General features: G+C 43.1%; 1 protein-coding gene across 1 annotated transcript; it reads left to right on the plus strand.

The window, feature by feature from the left end:
* Nucleotides 1-14: 14 nt before the first annotated feature.
* nox5 (NADPH oxidase, EF-hand calcium binding domain 5) lies at nt 15-22,245 on the plus strand. The gene is made up of 18 exons (XM_030731566.1): nt 15-69; nt 798-914; nt 3,440-3,582; nt 3,715-3,865; nt 4,088-4,298; nt 4,390-4,627; nt 8,639-8,792; nt 10,454-10,462; nt 14,639-14,811; nt 14,882-15,064; nt 15,144-15,276; nt 15,810-15,952; nt 16,962-17,006; nt 18,620-18,744; nt 19,371-19,455; nt 19,537-19,636; nt 20,975-21,141; nt 22,007-22,245. Exons 3-18 carry the CDS (start codon nt 3,463-3,465, stop codon nt 22,136-22,138), a joined length of 2,169 nt encoding a protein of 722 aa, XP_030587426.1. The 5' UTR covers nt 15-69; nt 798-914; nt 3,440-3,462; the 3' UTR covers nt 22,139-22,245.
* The last annotated feature ends 431 nt before the right edge of the window (nt 22,246-22,676 follow it).

Raw genomic sequence — 22,676 nt, forward strand, 5'->3', positions numbered from 1 at the left:
CAGAGGACATTAGGAGCAGACGAGGACACCGAGAGATTCACTGCAGCGGATAAATCTCAGTCTGAGCAGGTTTGGATCCCAAATTTAATTTATTAAATCCTTGAATACTTTCTGTCAGCTGCTGAATGCTGAGAAATGTTCCTGCTGACATTTACTGAGAGAAGTCAGGATTTTCAGGAAAAGATGTTTTAGTGTTTCTCAGAGGTTTGGGAATTTAAATCCACAACTCTGGCTTTAATTATAGTTTTTTAATCAAACATTTACAGGTTAAAATCAAAAACTCTGATTTCTGAATCTTAAATGGAAACTTTTTTACACTTGATCTGATTTTTCTTTTTTTTTTTTTTTTTTAATTGAATTTTGATTACAGATTTAAAATCTAATGAATGTTTTTATTCTGAAATTCTTACTGACTAATTTGAGTCATTTCTGGACAGCCGTTCACACTGAAAAGAGGTACGGAGGACAAATAATACCTGAATAAATAAATGAAACACTAAGAAAAAAAGCTCATTGTGTTGGGCGTTTCCTGCTGCTTTCCGAATGATCGATCGATCGATTGAAAATGATCTGATTGAGGAGAAGTGTGAGGTGCAGCTGTGCCTCTGCAGTCAGAGCTTTTAAAGCTTTATTAAAAGAAAAAACCCTGAAATGTTTCAGGCTGTGACACTGAAGGAAGCTCAGGTTTGATCGTGTAGATTCTTCGTTGTCTCACGTGTATTATTTGTTGTCTCTGCATCCGATGTCTCCATGCCGACGGGGTCGCTGCTGTCGATCGTTCCCGTGTGGGAAACCAGCAGGACGTCCACGGGTCCAGCTGCTCGTGAAGGCTGGCAGTTCATATTACATTTAGAGCACGCAGAAGGTCCTGGACGACAGAAGAGACCCTCAGAACCTCCACTGTTAAACAGAAGGTGAACACAAAGTACGACTGTCTTAGAAATGTAGTTTGACTCGGGGCAAACCACAGCTAGAAGGTGATCCTGGTCTCTAAATGTAGGTTAAAAAAAAAAAAACTGTAGGTACCAGTGCTGCTTTCTGCTGTTCGTGTTTAACTGCTGCAGTTTATTCAAACTGTGGAAGATCCATCACACTTAGACCCAGATTCAGTCTTTGCACCGACTCTTGCAGTGGGTTTAAAACTAATTTGGTTTCTAACAGAGCTTAGAAGTGTTTTTCAGCCCTGAATGTTTCATGTGGAGATCTTCTGGAAAGTGTACTTAAAAAGAAGCCGATCTGGACCCACCCATCCTTCACTTTGATTTCACAGCGTGAAATCAGCTGATTGTGAGAGCTGGTCTGGTGTCAGAGCAAACTGTAGACAGATGTTTTCCTGTTGTTAGTGTTACGCCCCTGTAAAGGGGAATAATAAATGAAAACACAAGACACGATGTTCCTAATATCATTACATTAGCAGCAGATCAGCTGATAAACAGTCATCACCAATCAATCAAATCTCTGCATGATTTCAGCACCCAAACAGCCCTTTTACTAAAAGACTCAGCTTCAGTCTTTCTTCATGAAGTCATTCAATGACTCCTCGCCCAGTCACAGTTTCTGCTCATGAGTTCATCCTCCTTCAATCAGGGACAGCTGCAAGGATTCACACCGGACCTCGTTCAAGGTTTTTCCACTGAACTAAAACTTTTAAGTTCCTGAAACAAATGAAAGCTAGACCTTCAAAAAAATGAAGACAGTATGAATAAATAGATGATGGATGGATGAGACAGATTTGACAGTCACCTGTTGGTGTTAAATCAATCTTGAGCTTCAATAAACAAGCTCCAGCTTCTCCAGGCTAAACCGAACCAAGCAAATTCATAAATTGACAGAAATCAGATCAGTTTGAAGCAGTTTTTCATACGTTCATTCCAGGTCTGAGGAGCTGCTCCATTTCTTTGTCTGTGAGAAACTCGGAAACTGGGAATCAACCAGAGAAAACAGTGGCGCAGGATGTTTGTACAGATGTCAACGCACACAAGACGAGACCAGCAAAATGAAACAGGAATTAACTAAAGATGGGAACAGGAATGCAGGCCTAACACAGAACACAGGAGGGCAGGAAAACAAGCAGAATTAGATATAATTACAAAAGGAAGCAGAACCCAGACTGAGAATAAAATCATCGAGTGAAATCATAGAAAACTCAAAATGGCCTCAGAAATCCAAAGATGAAGAATCTCGACCAGAAACAATCTATGAAACAACACTGGGCAAAAAGACCCAGGACCATGACAGTACCCCCCGCCCCCAAAGGGATGGCTTCTAGACGTCCCAGCCAAAGTCCCCTTTGGCTAATGTCAGTGGTGGTGATGCACGGGTTCAGGTTCAGACTCGGGGCATTTTGGGACCCACAGGCTCAGGATTCTCCTGGGATGCAGGAAGCTCAGGGCTCACAGTCTGCTCGTCTGACAGCTGGTGCTGATGCTGATGCTGATGCTGAGGGTTAGCTCCACCCTCAGAACTGGGATGAATCCAGGGACAGGTCAGGCCCTGGTCACCCCCACCCTGGGAACAGGAACGGGTAAAGGGTGCGCAATCTCTGGGGAGGCCCCCGGTGGAGCAACAATCTCTGGGGAAGCTTGTGCATGTCTACGAAAACTGATGGCTCTGGGGTGCAGGCTCAGGCGTGGCAACAGAAGTGAGCAGATAAACAGTTAAAGGGCCTCAGAGCAAAAAGGGCCAAACTAAGCAGAGAAATCCAAAGATGAAAAATCTCAACCAGAAATAAACTGAAACAACCTGAAGAAATTTAACAATAACAGAACTTCAAAGACAAAAAGACCCAGGACCATGACTGACAAACTGCCAAAATAAAACAGGAAGTGACAACAAAGGAACACAAGGAAATCTGGGAGACATGAGGAAAATAGATAGAAACATGAGAAGCAGTATTAGCATACAGGAATCCATCCATCCATTCACTTCCGCTTATCCTGTTCAGGGTCGTAGGGGGGGCTGGAGCCTATCCCAGCTGACATAGGGCGAGAGGCAGAGTACACCCTTACAGTTCGCCAGCGTGTCACAAGGCCAACACGGAAAGACAGACAACCATCCACACTCACATTCACATTCACACCAAGTGGGGGCCAGTATGTCTCTCCTGCCCGTGTGTTTACCCATTCTCTGAATATCCACGCAGCCTGGCCTCATCTTAAATTAGAAGAGTCACCCCACAGACATCTGAATTTTGTATTTTTCTGTTGTTCCTCGTCTTAGAAACTGACCCTAAAGGGAAATCTCTGAGCCTAAGGAGGTTCAGCTTTAACTTTAAAATATGATGAAAAGGGTTTGTGACCAAAACATGAGTAAAATGGGACCCATCACTAATCCCTGAGGGACTCCACAAGCCCACAGAAGTTAGGATTAGTTGAACAGGCGGTGCCTTCAGATCAAAAAGAAAAGGTAGATCTGATATTTGTTGGCTTCATTCCTCCAGCTGCAGCGGCAGAACGGGCCACCATGAGTCTGGACGACGATGCCCGCTGGCTGGAGTGGGTGACCAAACAGTTTGAGACCATCGCGGGAGACGACAAAGAGATCGACCTTGAGGAGTTTAAAACAGCTCTCAAAGTCAAAGAGGTGAGAAAAGACTTAAAGCTTTTCAGGAGTTGTTTGGCAAAAATTTCAAAGTTTAGAAAAGTTCTGGGTCTCTGCTGCACGACCCCATTTAAAACACCCTAGAAATGACTCATGTCCTCCGATTGTGTGCAGTCTTTCTTCGCTGAGCGTTTCTTCGCACTCTTTGACTCCGATGGGAGCGGCTCCATCAGCCTGGATGAACTGCTCAAAGCTCTGGACCTCCTGATCCACGGCAACGAGACCGACAAGCTCCGCTTCCTGTTCCAGGTCTACGACGTGGACGGTCAGTACTCACACATGCAGAAGATTTGCAACATCTCCACAGAAATAGGATGCATTTTCAAATGTTTCAGACTTTGTGTAACATAGTTAGATATAAGAGATAACTGAGTTAAACTCCATGAAGCCACTGCCTGTCAGAATTGTGGCCATGTTCCATTTTTAAAGGGTGACACTTGGATTAGTTTCCTCTTTTTGTTTAATCCTGGTCGTTTTCTGCTGGCAGGCAGCGGCTCCATCGATCCGGACGAGCTGAAAACGGTTCTGAAGTCGTGTCTGCGTGAGAGTGCAATCTCTCTGCCAGAGGAGAAGCTGGACGACCTGACGCTGGCGCTGTTTGAGTCGGCCGATAAAGACAACAGCGGCTCCATCACCTTCGAGGAGCTCAAAGCTGAGCTGGAGACCTTCCCCGAGGTGATGGAGAACCTCACCATCAGGTCAGCACCACTGTCCGAGGTGCAAACCTGAAGACCTCCTGTCTGTACACCTGTAAACCTTCAGGTGTTTTGTTTCTTATCTCCCCCTCAGTGCTGCTAACTGGCTGAAGCCTCCTGATCTGGAGCAGAAGAAGCGTCAGACCCCTCGGTACCTGACCCGGGCCTACTGGCAGAACAACAGTCGGAAGCTGCTGTTCCTGAGCATGTACGGCCTCCTTAACCTGCTGCTGTTCATTGTCGCCATGCTGCGGCACAGCTACGGCGGGCCCTGGTTCATGGTGGCGAAAGGCTGCGGCCAGTGCCTCAACTTCAACTGCACCTTCGTCATGGTACGACAGCAAGTACATCTATACCTCTATATGGCCCTTTTCTGGTACAAGAACTGATTTCTGGTGCAGAGCCAGCTGTTAAAAAACAACCTGTGGCATCCTGTTCCATCCAGACCATGATGGATGGAAGGAGTGGGCTGCATCTATGAAGCCCATCGTTCTCGCATCAGCCCCTCCCATAGCCACCGACATCAGTGGCTCCAGCCTTGCAGGTTTTTGGCACCAGGTTCAGTCTATTTTCAGCGTAAATGCATGAAACCAGCTCTGATACCAGCACCACATGGGTTACATTTCTACACCCAGCATTCATGATTAGGTTTTTAAATTTGATACCCTACTTCACTTAGAGCAGATGATGCCTAAACCTATCTGACCCATATGAAGTACAGTACCTACTTAGCATACTGAACTGATTAGTTAACTCATGAATATAAAATCATTTGGTAATTTTTCTGCTGACTGATGATTTTAAGGCTTTCTGCATTTGTGTGGGTGGTTTGTTGCCAGTTTTGTCCAATTTAAGAATTTATCACAGTTTCTTTAGACAGTAAATAACTTTTTAATATAATGAAGAACTCGTAAAAATCTATAAGAAGTCCATCATCCAGCAAAATAAAATCACCAGTTAACCCAGTTTGACCTTCCTGCTCTGAGGCAGTCATCACTGCACCACATGCTGCCACACACTGAAGGATCTGAGTACTTGCTGATAAAAATGAAGAGGACAAAGAAGGAAATGAAGGAATTTGGATCGGAGCAGAGTTGGTTTGAGAGGAGGCTGTGCTGTGTTTTAGTGTCCAGCAGAGGGCAGCACAGACGTGCTGATTCAAACCAGAGCCGAGGGAGGAGGTGTGTGAGAAAAAACTGCAGAAACTTGAGTTTCATGAGATCAGCCTGAAGTTTCTTGTTTTTACCTGGCAGGTCCTGATGCCTCAACTAATTATTTTAAGACTTCAGAAAGCAGAAGTCAAAGGTCACTCATTCTTCAGTGAGCCAGTATGTCCACGACAGCAACCACGACCTGCTGCTGTCAGGTGTTTTACTCATTTAACTCCAACGCCGTAGTGCTTAACACAGTCGCTCAACAAGTGAAAGGTTGCTGGTTTGATTCAAGCCAGAGACACAAATCCCCTTTGGGGTGGTGTCAGGAGGGTGTCCAGTGTGAAACTGCCAAATCAAACATCTTTATTCTTGCCTGAGGACGGGAGTCTCTGCACACTGAGGTGTGCTAACCTGTAAACATCCACCACATCATTGGTGGTTCATCCAGGGTTAGAGTTCAGGTAACAGATCACAGCTTTTTATGATTTTTCACCTGTCAGCAACACCCAAATAAAAAGATTTGAACAGAAAAATGTTGGACACTTCATTTGAAAGGTGATATCTTCTAATCTGAAAAAAATCAACACTGTCCCTGACTTTAGACACATCAGCGGTGACGGGTCAATGGTTAAACGGTCAAAGGCACTCTTTGTAATACCCCAACTAAAACTGTCACCACTGGGGGGGTGGGGGTGTTGTAGCAGAGCTTTCCTGTGGATTTGATGTAAGAAACAAGAACCTGTGGTTTGTGGGAACCATTCCGCTTCCTGTTAATCCTGTGATGCAGAAACTGCGCTGGGAGGTGGTCCTCGATGAAGTCGAGTGAATGGAGCTTATTTCCATCGGCTTCCAGGGCTGGGATCAGGGCCACTTAGGGTTAGGGTTTTATTTGATTTTGCCTATTAAACATGCAGTCAGTGAAGGATTTAGGACAGGATGTCCTCCTCGATGGTGCCCCTTTTCCAAACGATAGCTCCAGCAGACATTATCGGCAGAGTTAAAGCCCAGCAGAAAAAGAAGCAGCTGCTTGTGGAGGTTGAAGGTGATGCTATCAAATGGAGGACGCCGTAAAGCGGCTCGTGGTGCTGTGACATCCCTGATTCTCACAGAAAAGTGTTTTACTACAATAGACACCTGGAAAACATCTAACAATAGAACTGTATCTACTGAACATTTCCAGAATAAAAATATTTTATTATTTTATTAGAACAATTTTTGTTCTACAGCGCCATAGAGTCCCATTCATTCTGGATATGCTCGAGAGGAACAGGAAGTCCACAGAGTGGGAGGTCTACATCATAGAAGTTCGCTCACATTTAGCTCCAGATTTTATTGTTGTTGTTGTTGCTAATGCTTTAGCCATTGTTTGCCATCTCATTCATTAGAATACCTGTCCTGCTATGTGAATAATGCATTAGACTTATATAGCGCTTTTCAAGGTACTCAAAGACCCTTTACAATTTCCTGCACTATTCATTCGCACCTCAATCATACTTGGTGGTGGTAAGCTACTAATGACAGAAGCGTGGCTGCCATTTCGTGCCTAGAGCCCCTCTGACCACCACCAACCACATTCACACTTAGACAATGTGGGTTAAGTGTCTTGCCCAGGGACACGACGACAGTATGCGCTCGGATGGGGACTCAAACCAGCGACCCTCTGGTTGTGAGGTGAGCACCTACCCACTGCTCCACTGCCACACTGTTAGTGTTTCCTTTTGGCAGAAACTACAGACAGTTGCAGGTCGTATCGAATAAAACATGATGTTTGTTCCAGTTATGCTTCCATTAGAGTCAAAACTTGAAGATGTAGGACAGCATCACTGAATCCAGGTGTTCCAGTCTCTTCCACAGGTGTATAAACCAGCACCTGGGCATGCAGACTGCTTCTACAAACATTAGTGAAAGAATGAGTCGCTCTCAGGAGCTCAGTGAATTCCACTGTGGCACTGTGATTGGATGATACCTGTGCAACAAGTCCAGTCCTGAAATTTCCTCACTGCTAAATATTCCACAGTCAGCTGTTAGTGGGATTATAACAAAGTGGAAGTGAGTGGGAACAACAGCAATTCAGCCATGAAGTGGTAGGCCACGTAAAATCACAGAGTGGGGTCAGAGGATGCTGAGGGTCATAGTGCACAGAGGTCACCAACTTTCTGCAGAGTCAATCACTACAGACCTCCAACCTTCATGTGACCTTCAGATCAGCTCAAGAACAGTGAGAGTTTCATGGATGGGTTTCCATGGCAGCTGCAGCCAAGTCTTCCATCACCAAGCTCAATGCAAAGTGTTGATGCAGTGGTGTAAAGTGTTGATGCAGTGGTGTAAAGCACGCCGCCACTGGACTCTAGAGCAGTGGAGACGTGTTCTCTGGAGGGATGAATCACACTTCTCCATCTGCCAATCTGAGGGAGGAGTCTGGGTTTGGTGGTTGCCAGGGGAACGGTACCTGTCTGACTGTATTGAGCCAACTGTAAAGTTTGGTGGAGGGGGGGTTATGGTGTGGGGGTATTTTTCAGGAGTTGGGCTCGGCCCCTTAGTTCCAGTGAAAGGAACTCTTAATGCTTCAGCAGACCAAGACATTTGGGACAATTTGATGCTCCCACCTTTGTGGGAACAGTTTGGGGATGGCCCCTTCCTGTTCCAACATGACTGCACACCAGTGCACAAAGCAGCTCCATAAAGACATGGATGAGCCAGTTTGGTGTGGAAGAACTTGACTGGCCTGCACAGAGTCCTGACCTCAGCCTGACAGAACACCTTTGGGATGGATTAGAGCGGAGACTGTGAGCCAGACCTTCTCTCCAACATCAGTGTCTGACCTCACAGATGTGCTTCTGGAAGAATGGTCAGAAATTCCCATAAACACTCCTAAACCTGTGGAAAGACTTCCCAGAAGAGCTGAAGCTGTTAAATCTGCAAATGGTGGGCCCACATCATATTAGACCCTGTGGATTAAGAATGTGTGTTACTCAGGTTCGTGTGTGTGAAGGCAGATGAGTGAATAGTTTTGTTACTGCAGTATCACTGAGTTTAGACCAGAGTTGGTGCTGTGGATGCTGCACCGACTCGCTGCACCACCTTATGGTACAGAGTGGTGTTATGAAAGTATGACCTTGCCCTGTTTTAGCTCCAGCTGATATTCCAGCAAACAGCACACGGATGTCGTGGTTGTGTCTTCATTTCCAGGTGCTGATGCTGCGTCGCTGTTTAACGTGGCTCAGGGCCACGTGGGTGGTGAGGGTCTTACCTTTGGACCAGAACATCCTGCTGCATCAGATTGTGGGCTACGCCATCCTCGGATTCACGCTGGTGCACACTGCTGCACACGTCTTCAACTTTGGTACAAACACACACACACACACACACACACACAAATGTAAAAATATAAGTGACCTAAAATGTTGAGAAAACTGCTGCTGAAGGATCTAAAAGCTGCTCGGTTTGGCTCGAAGCAGCCCTCTAACAGCCTGACACCCTGACGCACATATGCAGAAACCAGCTGCATAGCAAGTCACAACCCACATCGTTGTTCAGCTGACTCCACTCTATTAGAAAATGATGATTTTGGTCAGATGTGCATAAGGGTGTTTAATTAAGTTGTTTCTATGGTAGCCATTTAAATCTATAAGAAAAAGCATCGGCTTTATTTTGCCGCTAGAGATGTGCCACTGATACCAAATTGTAGCAAAATGTTCCACTTTTCATTTTTATCCAAATTTAAAATTTGAATATTTAATTAAATATTCATAAAATTTAACTTATTTTTTAAAAAATGTGATTTAATTGGTAGAAAATAACTTAAAATACCACTGAATACAAATATCCTGTCTAAAAATGAGCATCTTAAAAATGGATCAAATGATTTTTGTGGCTTTAATTGAAATTTAAAGTATTCATTTATATAAATGATGCAATCACTATAATCTCATATTTCAGCTAAAAATCTGAAAAGAATCAGATGCAATCTTCAACTGCAACATTTTTCAAGTTTCATGAAAATCACAGTAAAGTCAGTCTGTCGAATCTCATCATCATCATCATCATCACCCCCAGTAAATTCCTATGGTTGCACAGTCCACCTTGCAGGCACAATTGTCTGTCCATCTCTGCATGCAGACTGCAGGGGCTGGCACTACACTGGCACCTGGCCTGTAGGACTGGGCGTTGTGACTTGATCTCCAGACCAGGGTCTCCGATCGTGCTCTCAGTTCATGCTGGAAAGAGTTTTCCGTTGGTGGTAGATTGGCTGCTACTCGATCTATTGGGGAAAGAAAGAAATACCTCAGGTCATCAAGGGTTGTAAAGTTGTGCTTTGTGCCGTACAACATCAGATCATACAGTCCTGCACAGGCTGCATCACCCACTTCATCTCCTGACACACCAAATGCCACCAGTGCCTGTGGTACTCTCTTGCCAGTCTGGTGGAAACTACTTGCTGTGTCGCAGCCTGTCAGGACATGAGCAGCAAGAAGACTGCAGCAGAAATGTAGGCCTGCAGCATCTGTGGTGTCATTACTGGAATGAAGCGCTCACTGTAGTGTACAGCCTTCCCAGCATGCATGTATACTTTGATCATTTGGTTACTGGTAAAGTATCCACAATCACTCGTGGATAACTCTGGCTCATATGGATGGCATGAAGGATAAGCCGGCTTCCTCCCGTGTGCTTTCCAATGCATGTAGAGGCATCAAAGTGGTACAGGTGAGTGCTTTCACACTTTGCCCACCTGCCTTTGTCACTCTTCCATCATCTCGTCTGTGTTTTCTCTCCATTCCTGTGATGGATGCAGGGTTGTCATATTGGTCAAAGCATCAGTGCTGTTCTTCATACAGGCCTGCTTGAGGCTGATCTGGGCAAGCAGCTTCCAGCTTCTTACTCAGTTCAGACTTCCTCACGGCTCCGTCATCAGTAAATAGTGCTGGAGGGATGCAAGACAACTCGTGTTCAAGAACTTTTTTAAGGTTCACATCTCTGTTTGGACACAAGCAGTCATCTAAGAAGTACTTCAGAGTTTGCTTCCAAACTTACAAATGATTTGCTGCAACTTTGGTTCATCTCAGCAAATGTTTCTTCTTTGGTTGGACTCAGGAGAGCTCAGAGGAGCTCTTGGTTTTCTTTGATCCCAGCCTGGTTTCAATGAAGGTGGCTTTGTCCTTCTAACTTCAGCAGAGGCTACTTGTCCAGTTGCTATTTGGTGGCACTGTGTCAATGTCAAATGGATTTGATACTGCAGGACAGTTTTCACATCCTTGCAAACAGCAGCCGCCTCTTTCAGAACTCTGACTTTGGAACATCTGGGTGGGTGCTTTGCTTCTTGTCCTTTGACTGACACAAGTTGCTGAATGAGTTTGCATATCCAGCCGTCACATGCCTCATTTCAAGCCATCGGTCAAGAGTTGATTTGCATAGTCGATCCTACGCCACCCCTCCCTCTCCCGTCTCTGCTTGCAGTCTGTTCCAGTGGCTGGTCAGTAGCTACACAGCTGAAATTCTGAGATGCGTACCTTCGAACTACGAATCCCCCTTGAAGGAGGTGCCTGTACATTTCAGGCTGTGTTTACTGAAGCACCTTCATGTCAGACAGGTAAACTGGTACACGTTTTGTATACATTCTTTGACCAGCTGCAATGAACCGGGGAACAGTTTCACTTGTGGCATGAAGGTGTAGAAGGAAATCTGCATCTCTTTCTGCTCACAGTAACCTGTGCAAAATACCTGAGTCATCAAGAAATTGGCACAGAAAGAAAAGTTTTCAGACTGTAACCTGCTGTAACTCCTTCTTCATGTGTGTTAGAGCACAACGCAGAGAAACAGGATCCCTGAAGTGTCAGGCTTTCTGGATCTCAAATCATGAAGATGCTCTGTGAAACCAGCTGACCTTTCAGTGACCCAGAAACTCTCATCTGTTACAAATAGCTATGAAAAGATATGAAAATAAAACCAAACACAATAACATGATGGCAGTATTTAACACCTGCAAGTGACTGAAGTAAGCACCACAACAAATGTATCTACACATCTACACTACACATATTTCTAAAGTACTATTTTCATATGTGCATAAAAGACCAACTAACTACCACAGCGTTTCATATTAAGTATTAATACATTGTGCCACACACGTGTACTGAGGATTCTTTTAAGGATATGTGAGCTACCGAGTCTGCTTTGGTGTGTTATTAAATTTAGATCATTGACAAGTTATTAAATAAAAACAATCATTTTGAGAGTTCACATTTTCACTGAGAAAATCTCAATAAAATAAAACGAGGACAACAGCTGACAATTATTCTTTTTTCAGTTTATCACATACCATATACATGACCTAAATAAATACTTCACATTTCAAATCAGGCCACAAAAATCATTTCATCCATTTAGAAGCATGCTAATTTTGTAACTGTAATGTCTGTAAGAATATTTGTATTTAAGTTATCTTAAATTAGTTTCTACTCACAAAAGCATTCTGATTAAATTTGTCATTTTAATTAATATGCAAATGAGATCATTTGCACAAATGCATATTGAAATGAAGGACACAATAAAAGTCTCTAGGTGCAAAATAGAAGAACTCTGAGCTGTTCTTGTGATATATGGTTTTATTATAATTAGGGGGTTACCATGGAAACAGCCTAATTAAACATCCTTATGCACATCTGCAGGGACCACAACCATCGTGTTCCAATAGAGGGGATTCAGCTGAACGAAGATATACACAGCAAAAAGCCCAGTGTTAATTTAACTCCCACAGAGTTGATTTTAACACTTTTTCAGAGTTTATATAGGTCCACACTCTTCAGAGTTAAATTAACACAATCGAAATAGTTACATTTTTTAACACTGTATCAGAGTTCCTTTTTTAACTCGCAAGACAGAGTTAAATTGTCAGAATATCAGTTCTTCCGCTGGCATCTCTAATAAGTTTGTGATGGTGCTCAAAAGTCTCTCTCATCTTCTGAAGGATCGGGGACCTGTCTGTGGTGTGGTTAAGCAGGGATATGGCTTCCTGGCAGGCATCCCCATCAAGCTGTCTTTCAACAACCACATTTCTCTGGATATTTGGGCCTCCACATGAAATGTCTTTGGAGCTACTTGGTGGCACAAGAGATCCTCTTCAAATCTTCCTTTGGACTGTTTTAAGACGCCATGAAATGTATCCTGTGCTGCTTGCGGCATCATAAAAGTGCTCCTAAAAAAAAAGGAAAAAAGAAAAACAATCAGACTTTTTTATGGAGAAAAAAAAAATCACAGTTTTGGGACAAAAATGAAAGAACACACAAGAAAATAAACATTACATAGCCTTTTTGGGTGTATGGATCTTTCAGGGATGGGAAGAGTGTCACTATTCCAAGGGCATACTCCTCTCTGATTGCTTTAGCAGGAAGGTGTCTAACAGCAGATTTCACATTAGTGACAAGTGGTCAATTTTTACATAAACTAAAAAGTGTAAAAACACACCTACCCATGTTTATCAATCATGTGAGCACCAGTATGTTCACCATTTGTCTTCTTGTGGCATCACTTAGGGTTTCTGTTGTTTTATACTCCTGCAAAACTTCTACACCACCAGACTTGCTTTGAAAGACACGTTCAACCCGCTATGAAATGAAGAACAGATAAAGGAAATTTATGGTGATATTCAGATTACCCTAATATGACAAAACAGGTTTAAAGAGTTTAGAGGCACACAAAAACTACTGTTACCTTTTTAGCAGACACTGCATTATTAGCATTCTCAGTTTCTTGCTTCTCGCATGGGATCTCATCCACTAGTATTGTTGATGCTGATGCATTTGAGCTGAAGCTTGAGTCATACTCAGAAGAAGATGACCATTCAGAGAACTCTGAAGAACAAAATAAACATCAGTTTCATCCTTTTGTAAAATCTGTATGATGCTTGATTTAATTTGCTTTTATATCTCACCATCATGGCAGAAAACCTTCAGTACAACATTGCCTTGTCTAATGAGGTCACTGAATATTTCTTCATCAACTTCAGTATCTGTTGCATCCTTGTATGTAACTTTGGTATCAGGTGGCAGGCAAAATCTTTCAATGACTGGAAAAGAAGGCAAAATTTAGAGCCTAATGCTCTAATCAGCCAAATTGTGTCATTAACTTATTACTTTTTTGTGTTGCTCATACGATTAGCATGGAGATTGGAGAACATATTGCAAAACTGAAAGTAAAATGGCTCACCCCTTTTACTCATCACAGATTTGTAAAATAAGTGTTGACAACTAAGTAATTAAAAAAAAAAGAATACCTATCATTCCGCCCACACAGAGGTTTAACAAATAACCAACCTTTCTAATGGAATTGATTAAAGTCAAACTGCCCTTCAACCTCATCCAACTTCACATACTTGTGCACCTCACCATAGTTAACCTGGATCAACATTTTACTGAAGCATGGAATAAACCTAGACAAAGCAAAATACAACTTATAAGTAAAGTGTTCCCCTTACTGCACAATGCTTGTCTGCAGTAGGGACATGTCTCAGCGGTCCCAGTGAAGTTCCGGTGAAGGCTAATAGGTGGGAACCTTTACATTCCCACGGCCAAAATCATGATTTTTAAATGGCAAAAAACATAAAACTTTTATTTTTTATGAGTATATGGTCTGATAATATTATTAATTTTTAAGTGTTACCGTTACAACAATGTTAGTTGTAAGTACAACAGTTGCTAGCAAGCAACCCACACGTGGGCTGCTAGCTAGCACATTGTGTAAAGTTGTTGCAAAATTGACATATTTAGCTGCCTTTCAATGAAATTAGTAGAAAAAGTCACATCACTCACTCTATCAATTTAATAGTGCTTGACCAAAGATTTAGGAAGTTGCTCTTACCGTGTTGAACACCAGGAGACGGACAAAATGGAGCCATGTTCAGACTGCACTCAAACCAGGACTGTGAAGAAGGGGGAGGAGCTTATTTTTCTCCCAGCAGAGTAAAATCAACACTGGCCCAATCAACTCTGGGAAAGAACTCGAACACTGAGCACCATTTAAATCTATAAGTGTTAAAACAACACTTATTGAGTTAAAATCAACTCTGAAACATTTAACCCTGAAATTTTAATTCTGTAGTTTTTGCTGTGTAGGTTGTGCTTTCTATGCCGTGGGTTGGGGGAGCTCCTCAGCTCTGTTGGTGCACAGGTGTAGACTCTGTGCTGTGTGTCTCAGTCCAGATGATGGAGCACAGCGAGTACAGTCTGTGGGAGTACCTGCTGACCACCCGGCCGGGGATCGGCTGGGTGAAGGGGACGGCCTCGCTGACCGGCGTCATCCTGCAGGTGTTGATCTGCCTCATGGTGCTCTGCTCCAGCACGTTCGTACGCCGCAGCGGACACTTCGAAGTAAGAGTGATTTCTGTGTGTGTGTCGTCTGTTTCTGGCCATGAGATCCTGACTGTAGTTTCTCCTGCAGGTGTTTTACTGGTCTCACCTGTCCTACGTGTGGGTTTGGATTCTGCTCATCATTCACTGCGCAAACTTCTGGAAGTGGTTTGTCGTCCCAGGTCTGGTGTTCCTGCTGGAGAAGATTGTGGGGATCGCCGTGTCTCGTATGGGAGGTCTTTACATCGTGGAGGTCAACCTGCTGCCTTCCAAGGTGCTGAACGGAAACCGGGCCGAGCAGCTTGATCAGAGTGTGAGATGGACGAATGCCTGATGGTTTTTTTGTGTGTCAGGTGACTCACCTGGTGATCAAACGCCCCCAGTTCTTCCAGTTCAAACCCGGAGATTACGTCTTCATTAACATCCCAGTGATAGCCAAATATGAGTGGCATCCATTCACCATCAGCAGCGCTCCTGAGCAGTCAGGTACATCTCACACTCTGAAACATCGAAAACCATCCTCACTGGTCCTGAGGGGATTTTCAGTCCTCATGAATCTGAAATATGTGATTTATATCTGAGACTGGACCACAGGAGCACCCAGCTACGTTTACATGTCCTCTCAGGGCGTTACATCCTTCAGACTGCACAAACAAAGCTTTCTAAATGCTAAAGCCTTCTAAAGTGTAACTTTACATGTGTTAAATTTACTATTAAAGAAAAAGCTCAAACACACAGATTCAACCCGACGACACTGAGAAGAATGAGCTGAAAGACTCCATCAGGTATATTCACAGAGTAGTGATGCTAATGTGAGAAAAAGCTTTTAGAAGTGGCCTTTATTTTTTTACTGGAACTTTAATAGATGCTGGAAAGGAGAGGTTAAGATCAGATTTTAGGTTAAAGAGGTCGTTTCTTTTTCTTTTACCTTTTTTTCTCTGTGCTTCTTTGTAATTTGTGGATTTGAATTGTCTAATAGAACTTGTATTACTTATGTGTCTTCACTTATTGACCTGCAGATTCTTTGTGGCTGCACATCCGCTCGCTGGGCCAGTGGACCAACCGCCTGTACGAGTACTTCAGACAGTCGGAGAGCGAGGCGCTCAGTCCACAGAGACTCGCCTCCAGCCTGAGGAGCCGCAGGCAGCAGCTGAAAGATCAGGTTACGCTCGAACACATCTGTACTTGCTGAGAGTCTCCGGCTCCTTCCCCTGCTTCATGTCTCCAATCTCTCCGTGGTTTCATGTAGGACAACCTTTTCAGCTCTGCAGACGGTAACAGAGCCGTGGCGTCTAACGAGGACGGCGCCATCGAGCTGACGATGTACCGTCAGAACGGCCTGCCGTCCGGCGAGGCCTCGGCCTCGGAGTCTGGAGCTCAGAGCCCCGTGCAGCCTTTTCCCGACAGTCTGGAACAAGCAGAGAGAGGAGAGGCTCCACAGAGAGGAGAGGTCAGGAGGAGAGTTTAGTCTTCAACAAATATGAATCAGTTTCATTGAGAAATAAGAACCACATCACGGCCTCACTCCTCATGAGCCTCAGCCGGTCTCTGGCACTGTTCATGCTTCCTTCGGCCACTTTTGGTGTCTCACTGAATTTCATTTAGGGTCACACTGAGAAATAAGGATCAGGGGCCAGACGTGTGGAGTTCATTCAAATGCTTTATAAATCAACAACATGAATACATATATCCTGGATAAATTTATTGGAAAAGTCTTTTATTACCTTTTAAATCAGAAAACTGTTTTTATTTTATGTTTTATAAATCAAGTTCTCAATGGTATACGAATAAAATACAGTAAGATCCTTCAGATTACAGACGAGGATGAAACTTGAAGGTCCGTGGACAGAACAGAGGTTTCTGCTTCAGAGCGCAAGGAAGGAGTGCAGATGTTTATTTATGGAAACTAGAATGTAAAACCTCAAAAATCGTTGATGTTTTATATTATATATATATATATATATATATATATATATATATATATATATATATATATATATATATATATATATATGTGTGTGTGTGCTGAACTATCTCATTAAACATGTACTAATTTGTTTAAAGATCCAAGAAACAAAGTGAAGATAAATAAACAGCCATCAGCATCTTCAAGAAACTATAATTTATTTTATTGCACATGCATGATTATCTGGTTTTCTTCTAAATTGCAGATTTCTGCCAAGTTGAGTGAGAACCACAGATTCTGCAACATCAAGGTGAGGAGTTTATGAGTCAAGATATTCATACTATTGTATGAAGTTGCAGTGAGAAGATGTCTCAGCAGAGAATTATTATCATGATTTTATCTGCCTTTGCACACAACGTGAAGTTTTTCCAGTTTTAAAGATGGAAAGTCCAAAATTTGGAGGCTGGATGGAGAGTGGTGGCAGAATATGTTGTTGCATCGCGCGTTTGCTCTGATAGGTAAACGTGACTCGTTTAAGACGTCAAATGCAACATCCGGAGTGTGTGCACTAACACATCATCAACAGGTGCAACTTTAAGAGCAAACACACTGAGCAAGAGAACTGTTGTATCAAATCTTTAAAATGGACTCAAACTCCTCCACAGTGGACAGTTCTGGCAGTTTCAGCTGCTTCTGGGGCAGCAAAACATTTGTATATAAAAACCAGTCAGTTAGGTTTAAGCTATAAAACTAATTCAATTATGTTTATGTGTTAAAAACTACTTGGTTTTCAGTTAGGCTGTAAGGAAACTGTCACGGCTGGTGCAGGCAAGGCAGGGAGGACCTCACAGCAGGACGAGAGCTGAACAGATGCTTAGATTTATTGAAAAATACTTTAACACAAAATAGGCTGGTTGGGGGCCAACTACACACAGAAACTCAAAACTTAAACTCGAAACAAAACACACAGCAGCCATCAACTTAGATGTAAAACTGACCCAAACAAAGAACCAAACAACACTGAGACTGAAATCCACAGAGGGAACGAGGGGTGAGTGGAAACAGTGGGACAAAACAGGTGAAATTAATTAACTTAATACAGGAAGCAAAACTGAACACAACACACACAAAGCACGACACCACCAAAATAAGACAGGACGTGACTAACATAACACACACAGCCCTAACACAGAAAACTTGACTAAGGGGATCAGACGTTCACAAAGAACAAAAAAGGGAAACTAAACAGATCATCCAAGCAACAAACTGAGAAAACTAAACTAAAAGAAACACTAAGAGGCACAACCCAAGAAAAACACAACAGAGCTATACAAAAGAAACACAACAGTGGGCCACCGGCCCAGGACCCTGACACAAACTGGTTTAAAAAAAGATTGTGGTTAGATTTAAACACAGTCGCCTTGTTTCAAAAAATTTCTAATCAAAAAGATTTGTGTTGCAGACATGAAACTTAAAATAAAAAATACATTAATATCAAAATGACTGCAATGAAAAATGGGATGTCAACATATTTTTTCTTGTTTTTTGCAGTGAGACCTGGTTGGCAGATCCATCACAGCTCACTGCTGTGTTTCATTCTCAGCATTATTTCTAGCATTTTTTTTTTTTTTTAGTAGAAGGAGCTTTGAAAAACTGACTCCTGGAAAACAGAGTGAGTGAATGTTGGTCTGAGACCCATCAGAAAATCCAGCTGAGTCATTGTGCTTTTTTCTAAAAACAGCTGGACAGAAATACAGCTTTAGCTTAAGTGAAACTATAGAGGCCCGAGAGTAGAACCCTGAGGAACACCACTGACACTTTGAATCTGGGTGATATTGTTAACCTCCAGCTGATAGAGGCTTAGTTTGTTATGAATCACTCGTTTCAGACACTGATTCTTGTTAAATGTGTGTCATGTGTCAGTGTTACATAGACGGACCATATGGGACTCCCACACGACAGATCTTTGCCTCGGAACACGCTGTCCTGATTGGGGCGGGAATCGGCATCACACCCTTTGCCTCTATCCTGCAAAGCATCATGTACCGGTAAGACACCAACCAACCTCTGTGCCACCCCCTCAGTGCATCCACTAGCCCAGTGGTTACATTCAGGGTCACAGAGCAGGGCTGAAGTTCAAATGTAAACCGCTGGATTCTTAATAATCAGCTGTAATCTGTCAGCATGCTGAAGATTTACTACTAAGAGACCAGCAGGATCTCTTCCTCATCACTCTTCTATAATAATATAATTAATAAGAATAAAGTTTCAGTGGTTACCACTCACAGAAAGATCAGAGCTCCTGGTTGGCCTTCCTGCTGAATGTTCTCTTTCAGGTTTACCACAAATTTAGACATGTAATACTGATCCTTTTCATCAATAAATAATTCACCTACACAAATATTTTAATTTCCATCCATACATTTTCTCCTGCTCTTTTTTTTTAAATCCGGGTCCATTTTTGTCTATTTTCAGGACTTGATCACATCATATTTTAGGTCACATTTATACAGAAACCCTCAGAAGGTTCTCAAACTGGTTCCTGCAACAGCTACACTGGTTATGAGTTTATAATCATAAAGCCTCTCCAGTTCAATCACCCTCTGCATTGTTTGTTCTTTAAAGGGAATAAAATAAATATATTAAACTGATCTCAGGCGTTTCTGTGACTCAGGTACCGCATGAGGAAGCAGAACTGTCCCAACTGTAAATACTCGTGGTGCGAGAACATCAAAGACAGCGAGATGAAGCTGCGCAAAGTAAGAAAACTGCATCCAGGCAACAGCTTTCTGTATTTTAATGAAGCACACGTGGACACGAGGCTGTTCTGAACCCTGCAGGTCGACTTCATCTGGATCAACAGAGACCAGAAGTCCTTTGAGTGGTTTGTCAGTTTGCTCACAAAACTGGAGATGGACCAGGCCGACGAGGAGCCGGAGGGTGAGGGAGACACTTTAAAAGGAGAGTAGGAGAACTGATGGAAAAGAAGTGACATAGAGAGAGAATCAGGGCTATAAACAAAGTGAGAGCAAAACCTTCAGGATCTGGGCAGGTTCTTTGGGCCAATGCTTTGACAAACTGTCAGTCCAGCTGTGTCGGGTGGTGTTGGACTTTCTGAGGGCTGACTTCTGTTCATAGCTTCTATGGATGGAATATCTGGGTGAAATACAAACTGCAGAACTTTCTTCTAATCCTGTTTTAGTTTCTCCATTTTCTGCCTCTGCATTGCTTCACTGTGAATTTGAACAAGGTAGAAAGATGAGAGGAAATTTGCTCGAGCTGCTTTTCCTCGGGCACATAAAGTCTTAGCTGGATGCTGGTATGGCAACGATGTCTAGATCAATCAACGTGCATTTACATCACTCAGAGGTGTAGCTATCTACAGTGAGACAAGAGAAACAAAACCACCCCAAAATAGGGATGAAAGAACTTCGATAGGGGAGCGGGACAGACAGATTGGTGCTGTATCGATAGAGAGAGACCTGAGTGTGAAAGCAACACTGATGATTTACAGTGGATCTATGTTCCCACCTGTCCTGCGGTCACAATGGAACTGCAGATATAAGCGGCAGAAATGAGCTTCCATGTGTTCCAAGTTCTAGCAGACAGATGTAAAAACAAAGGAAGGACTTTCACTTTAACACAAAAATGATCAGAATTATGAAAAAGTTTCAGTGTTCAGAAAGTGTTTGCTGAGGATCCGCTGAAGTCCTGCCACTCAGGACAGCTGGAACCGTTTTCATCTGAGTGCTGAGCTGAGGGTTGGGACATGTCTCTGCTGACACCCACTGTTTCTGGTCTGCTTAACCTTTTTGGTACTATTTAGTTTTAGCTCATCTTCCAGGTCTGAAAAACAAAGCTGAGGTTAAACCTCGGATGTTTTCCAGCAGGGGGCGACTCCCCTGATTATATAGAAGTCTGTGAGAGAAGTCTTCATTTCTGAGTCCAGTGAATACTTTCCTGATGACTTTATGGTCCCAGTCATTGGTTTCAGGTCTTAATGAATAAAATATGATGTTCATTTTAGAAACTGTGGTCCCATTAGAGTTCCAAAGGACCAGAAAGCAGCAGAAGATCAGAGTCACTGCAGACCTGTCACATCAAGTTAAGAAAAGTGAGATGGTAAAGGCAGAAACCCTCTGGAAATGCATTGCTAATCATCATTGTTGGTTTTCTGTCCCTCTGTGATCAGTTTGAGTTATTTCCTTCTGTGTGGTGTTTAAAAGCTCTGCAGAGACCCTGCTGTGCAGTCTTTAACCTAAAACTGATGTTCGTTAGGACGCTTCCTGGAGATGCACATGTACATGACGTCAGCGCTTAGCAAGAATGACATGAAGGCCATCGGCCTGCAGATGGCGCTCGACCTTCTGGCCAAGAAGGAGAAGAGAGACTCGATCACTGGACTGAGGACGAGAACCCAACCTGGACGACCCGAGTGGGGGAAGGTGAGGCGTCACTCACGTTTTCACATAATTCACTTCAGGACAGATTAATCTGTGAACGTTTGAAACACCCACAACAATCCACAGAGCACCAGGTGTTAAGTTCTACTCTTTTTTTCAGATGTTTAGATATTTGAGCCCAGTGTGGATCAGAGAAGATCCTAAATCAATTCAAACTTGTGTTTTGAAGTCAGTAAAGATGTTTGCTGTACAATCATTGCACCTGGAAAAAGAAAAGCTCAAAGAAATCAATAAAGCCTAAAATGACCCTGACATTCATGCCCGCGATGAGAGGAAGGAAACTCCTGACCTCAGCTGTATCTTTGGATCAAATCAGACAGGCTCAGCACAGTCCAGTAAAAAATAATGGCTACAACCAGATTTAGTCTAGGAAACATCCAGGGACATTTCTGAGGCTCTGGAGAATTTTGTGGTCAGGAACCCTCTGACATGTGGACCACATCCATCACTCACCTTAAGAATTTATAAAAACTGATTTGTACTTTATCAGTAAAAATCTAGCAGTGAAGCAGTCTTTACTTTTCAGCCCATCATCTGAGGTTTGTTTATCTTCTGAGGTTTCAGACTGTGATGGACAGATTCAAGACATTTAAGGCAACTGATGTTAGTAGTTAGAAAGAAAAGTTCTGGGACGTCTTCTGGAAACTGAGCTAATTTTACTGCTTCCTTTGAAAATGCTGGCTCATTGCTGCAGGTCTGAAGCAGCCAGGATGTTTCTCCATGAACGGTTTGGCTTGTAGTGCTGCTGCTTTAATGAGTCGGGGCACTTTGGAGTATCTTCCAGTATCAGCCGCATTTAAAACACTGTCTGTGTGTGTGCATGTGTGTGTGTGCGTGTGTCTTTCAGGTGTTTCAGAAGGTGTCTGAGGAGAACAAAGGGAAGGTCCACGTGTTTTACTGTGGTGCTCCTGCTCTGGCGAAAGTCATCAAGGCTCAGTGTGAACACTTCGGCTTCAACTTCTACAAGGAGAACTTCTGAGGACGTCGTGGGCTGTCAGCACACACCTCCATCTGTGTGTGTGTGTGTGTGTGTGTTTCTGTCACTGATGTTGTGGAGACATGAATCAGTTTATACAGTCACATTTTTGGACCCACCTCATAACAAATGTAAATGTGAAGTATGGAGAATAAAGACCTGGTTAAAGGTGCATTTCCAGCGCGATGTTTTTATTCTTGACTCCACTAGAGTAGCTTTGCATGATTCACAGCTCAGTTCATCCTCTGTCTGAAACAAGCTGTTTAAGATCCCCCTCCCTAAAAGTCCACTTTTTTCTGATTGGCCAGCTCCCCTCAGCAGTGCTTGGATTTGGATTTGACCTGATTGTTTTTAAAATCCAGCGGTTCAGATCATTTCTTGTCTGCAGGTGGAGCATGCCTCCGCCACGTCAGCAGAAGATTAACTCCCCTGATGGCAGAGTAATAAATGGCTTGTGATGAGATGCTGCTGCAAAAACATGAGAAACATGCAAAGCTGAACACAGCTACAGCCCTAAATAATAAATGAGCTCCAGCGCAAA

This window comes from Archocentrus centrarchus, chromosome 6 (assembly GCF_007364275.1).
Source record: "Archocentrus centrarchus isolate MPI-CPG fArcCen1 chromosome 6, fArcCen1, whole genome shotgun sequence".
Classification (NCBI taxonomy): Eukaryota; Metazoa; Chordata; class Actinopteri; order Cichliformes; family Cichlidae; genus Archocentrus; species Archocentrus centrarchus.

What these genes read in the sequence shown, in the direction of transcription:
- nox5 (XM_030731566.1), top strand. Translation starts at nt 3,463, where the DNA reads ATGAGTCTGGACGACGATGCCCGCTGGCTGGAGTGGGTGACCAAACAG. An exon ending in ATGGAGAACCTCACCATCAG is followed by an intron (nt 4,299 to 4,389) that starts GTCAGCACCACT and finishes TCTCCCCCTCAG; the next exon opens with TGCTGCTAACTGGCTGAAGC. An exon ending in GCCGCAGCGGACACTTCGAA is followed by an intron (nt 14,812 to 14,881) that starts GTAAGAGTGATT and finishes TTTCTCCTGCAG; the next exon opens with GTGTTTTACTGGTCTCACCT.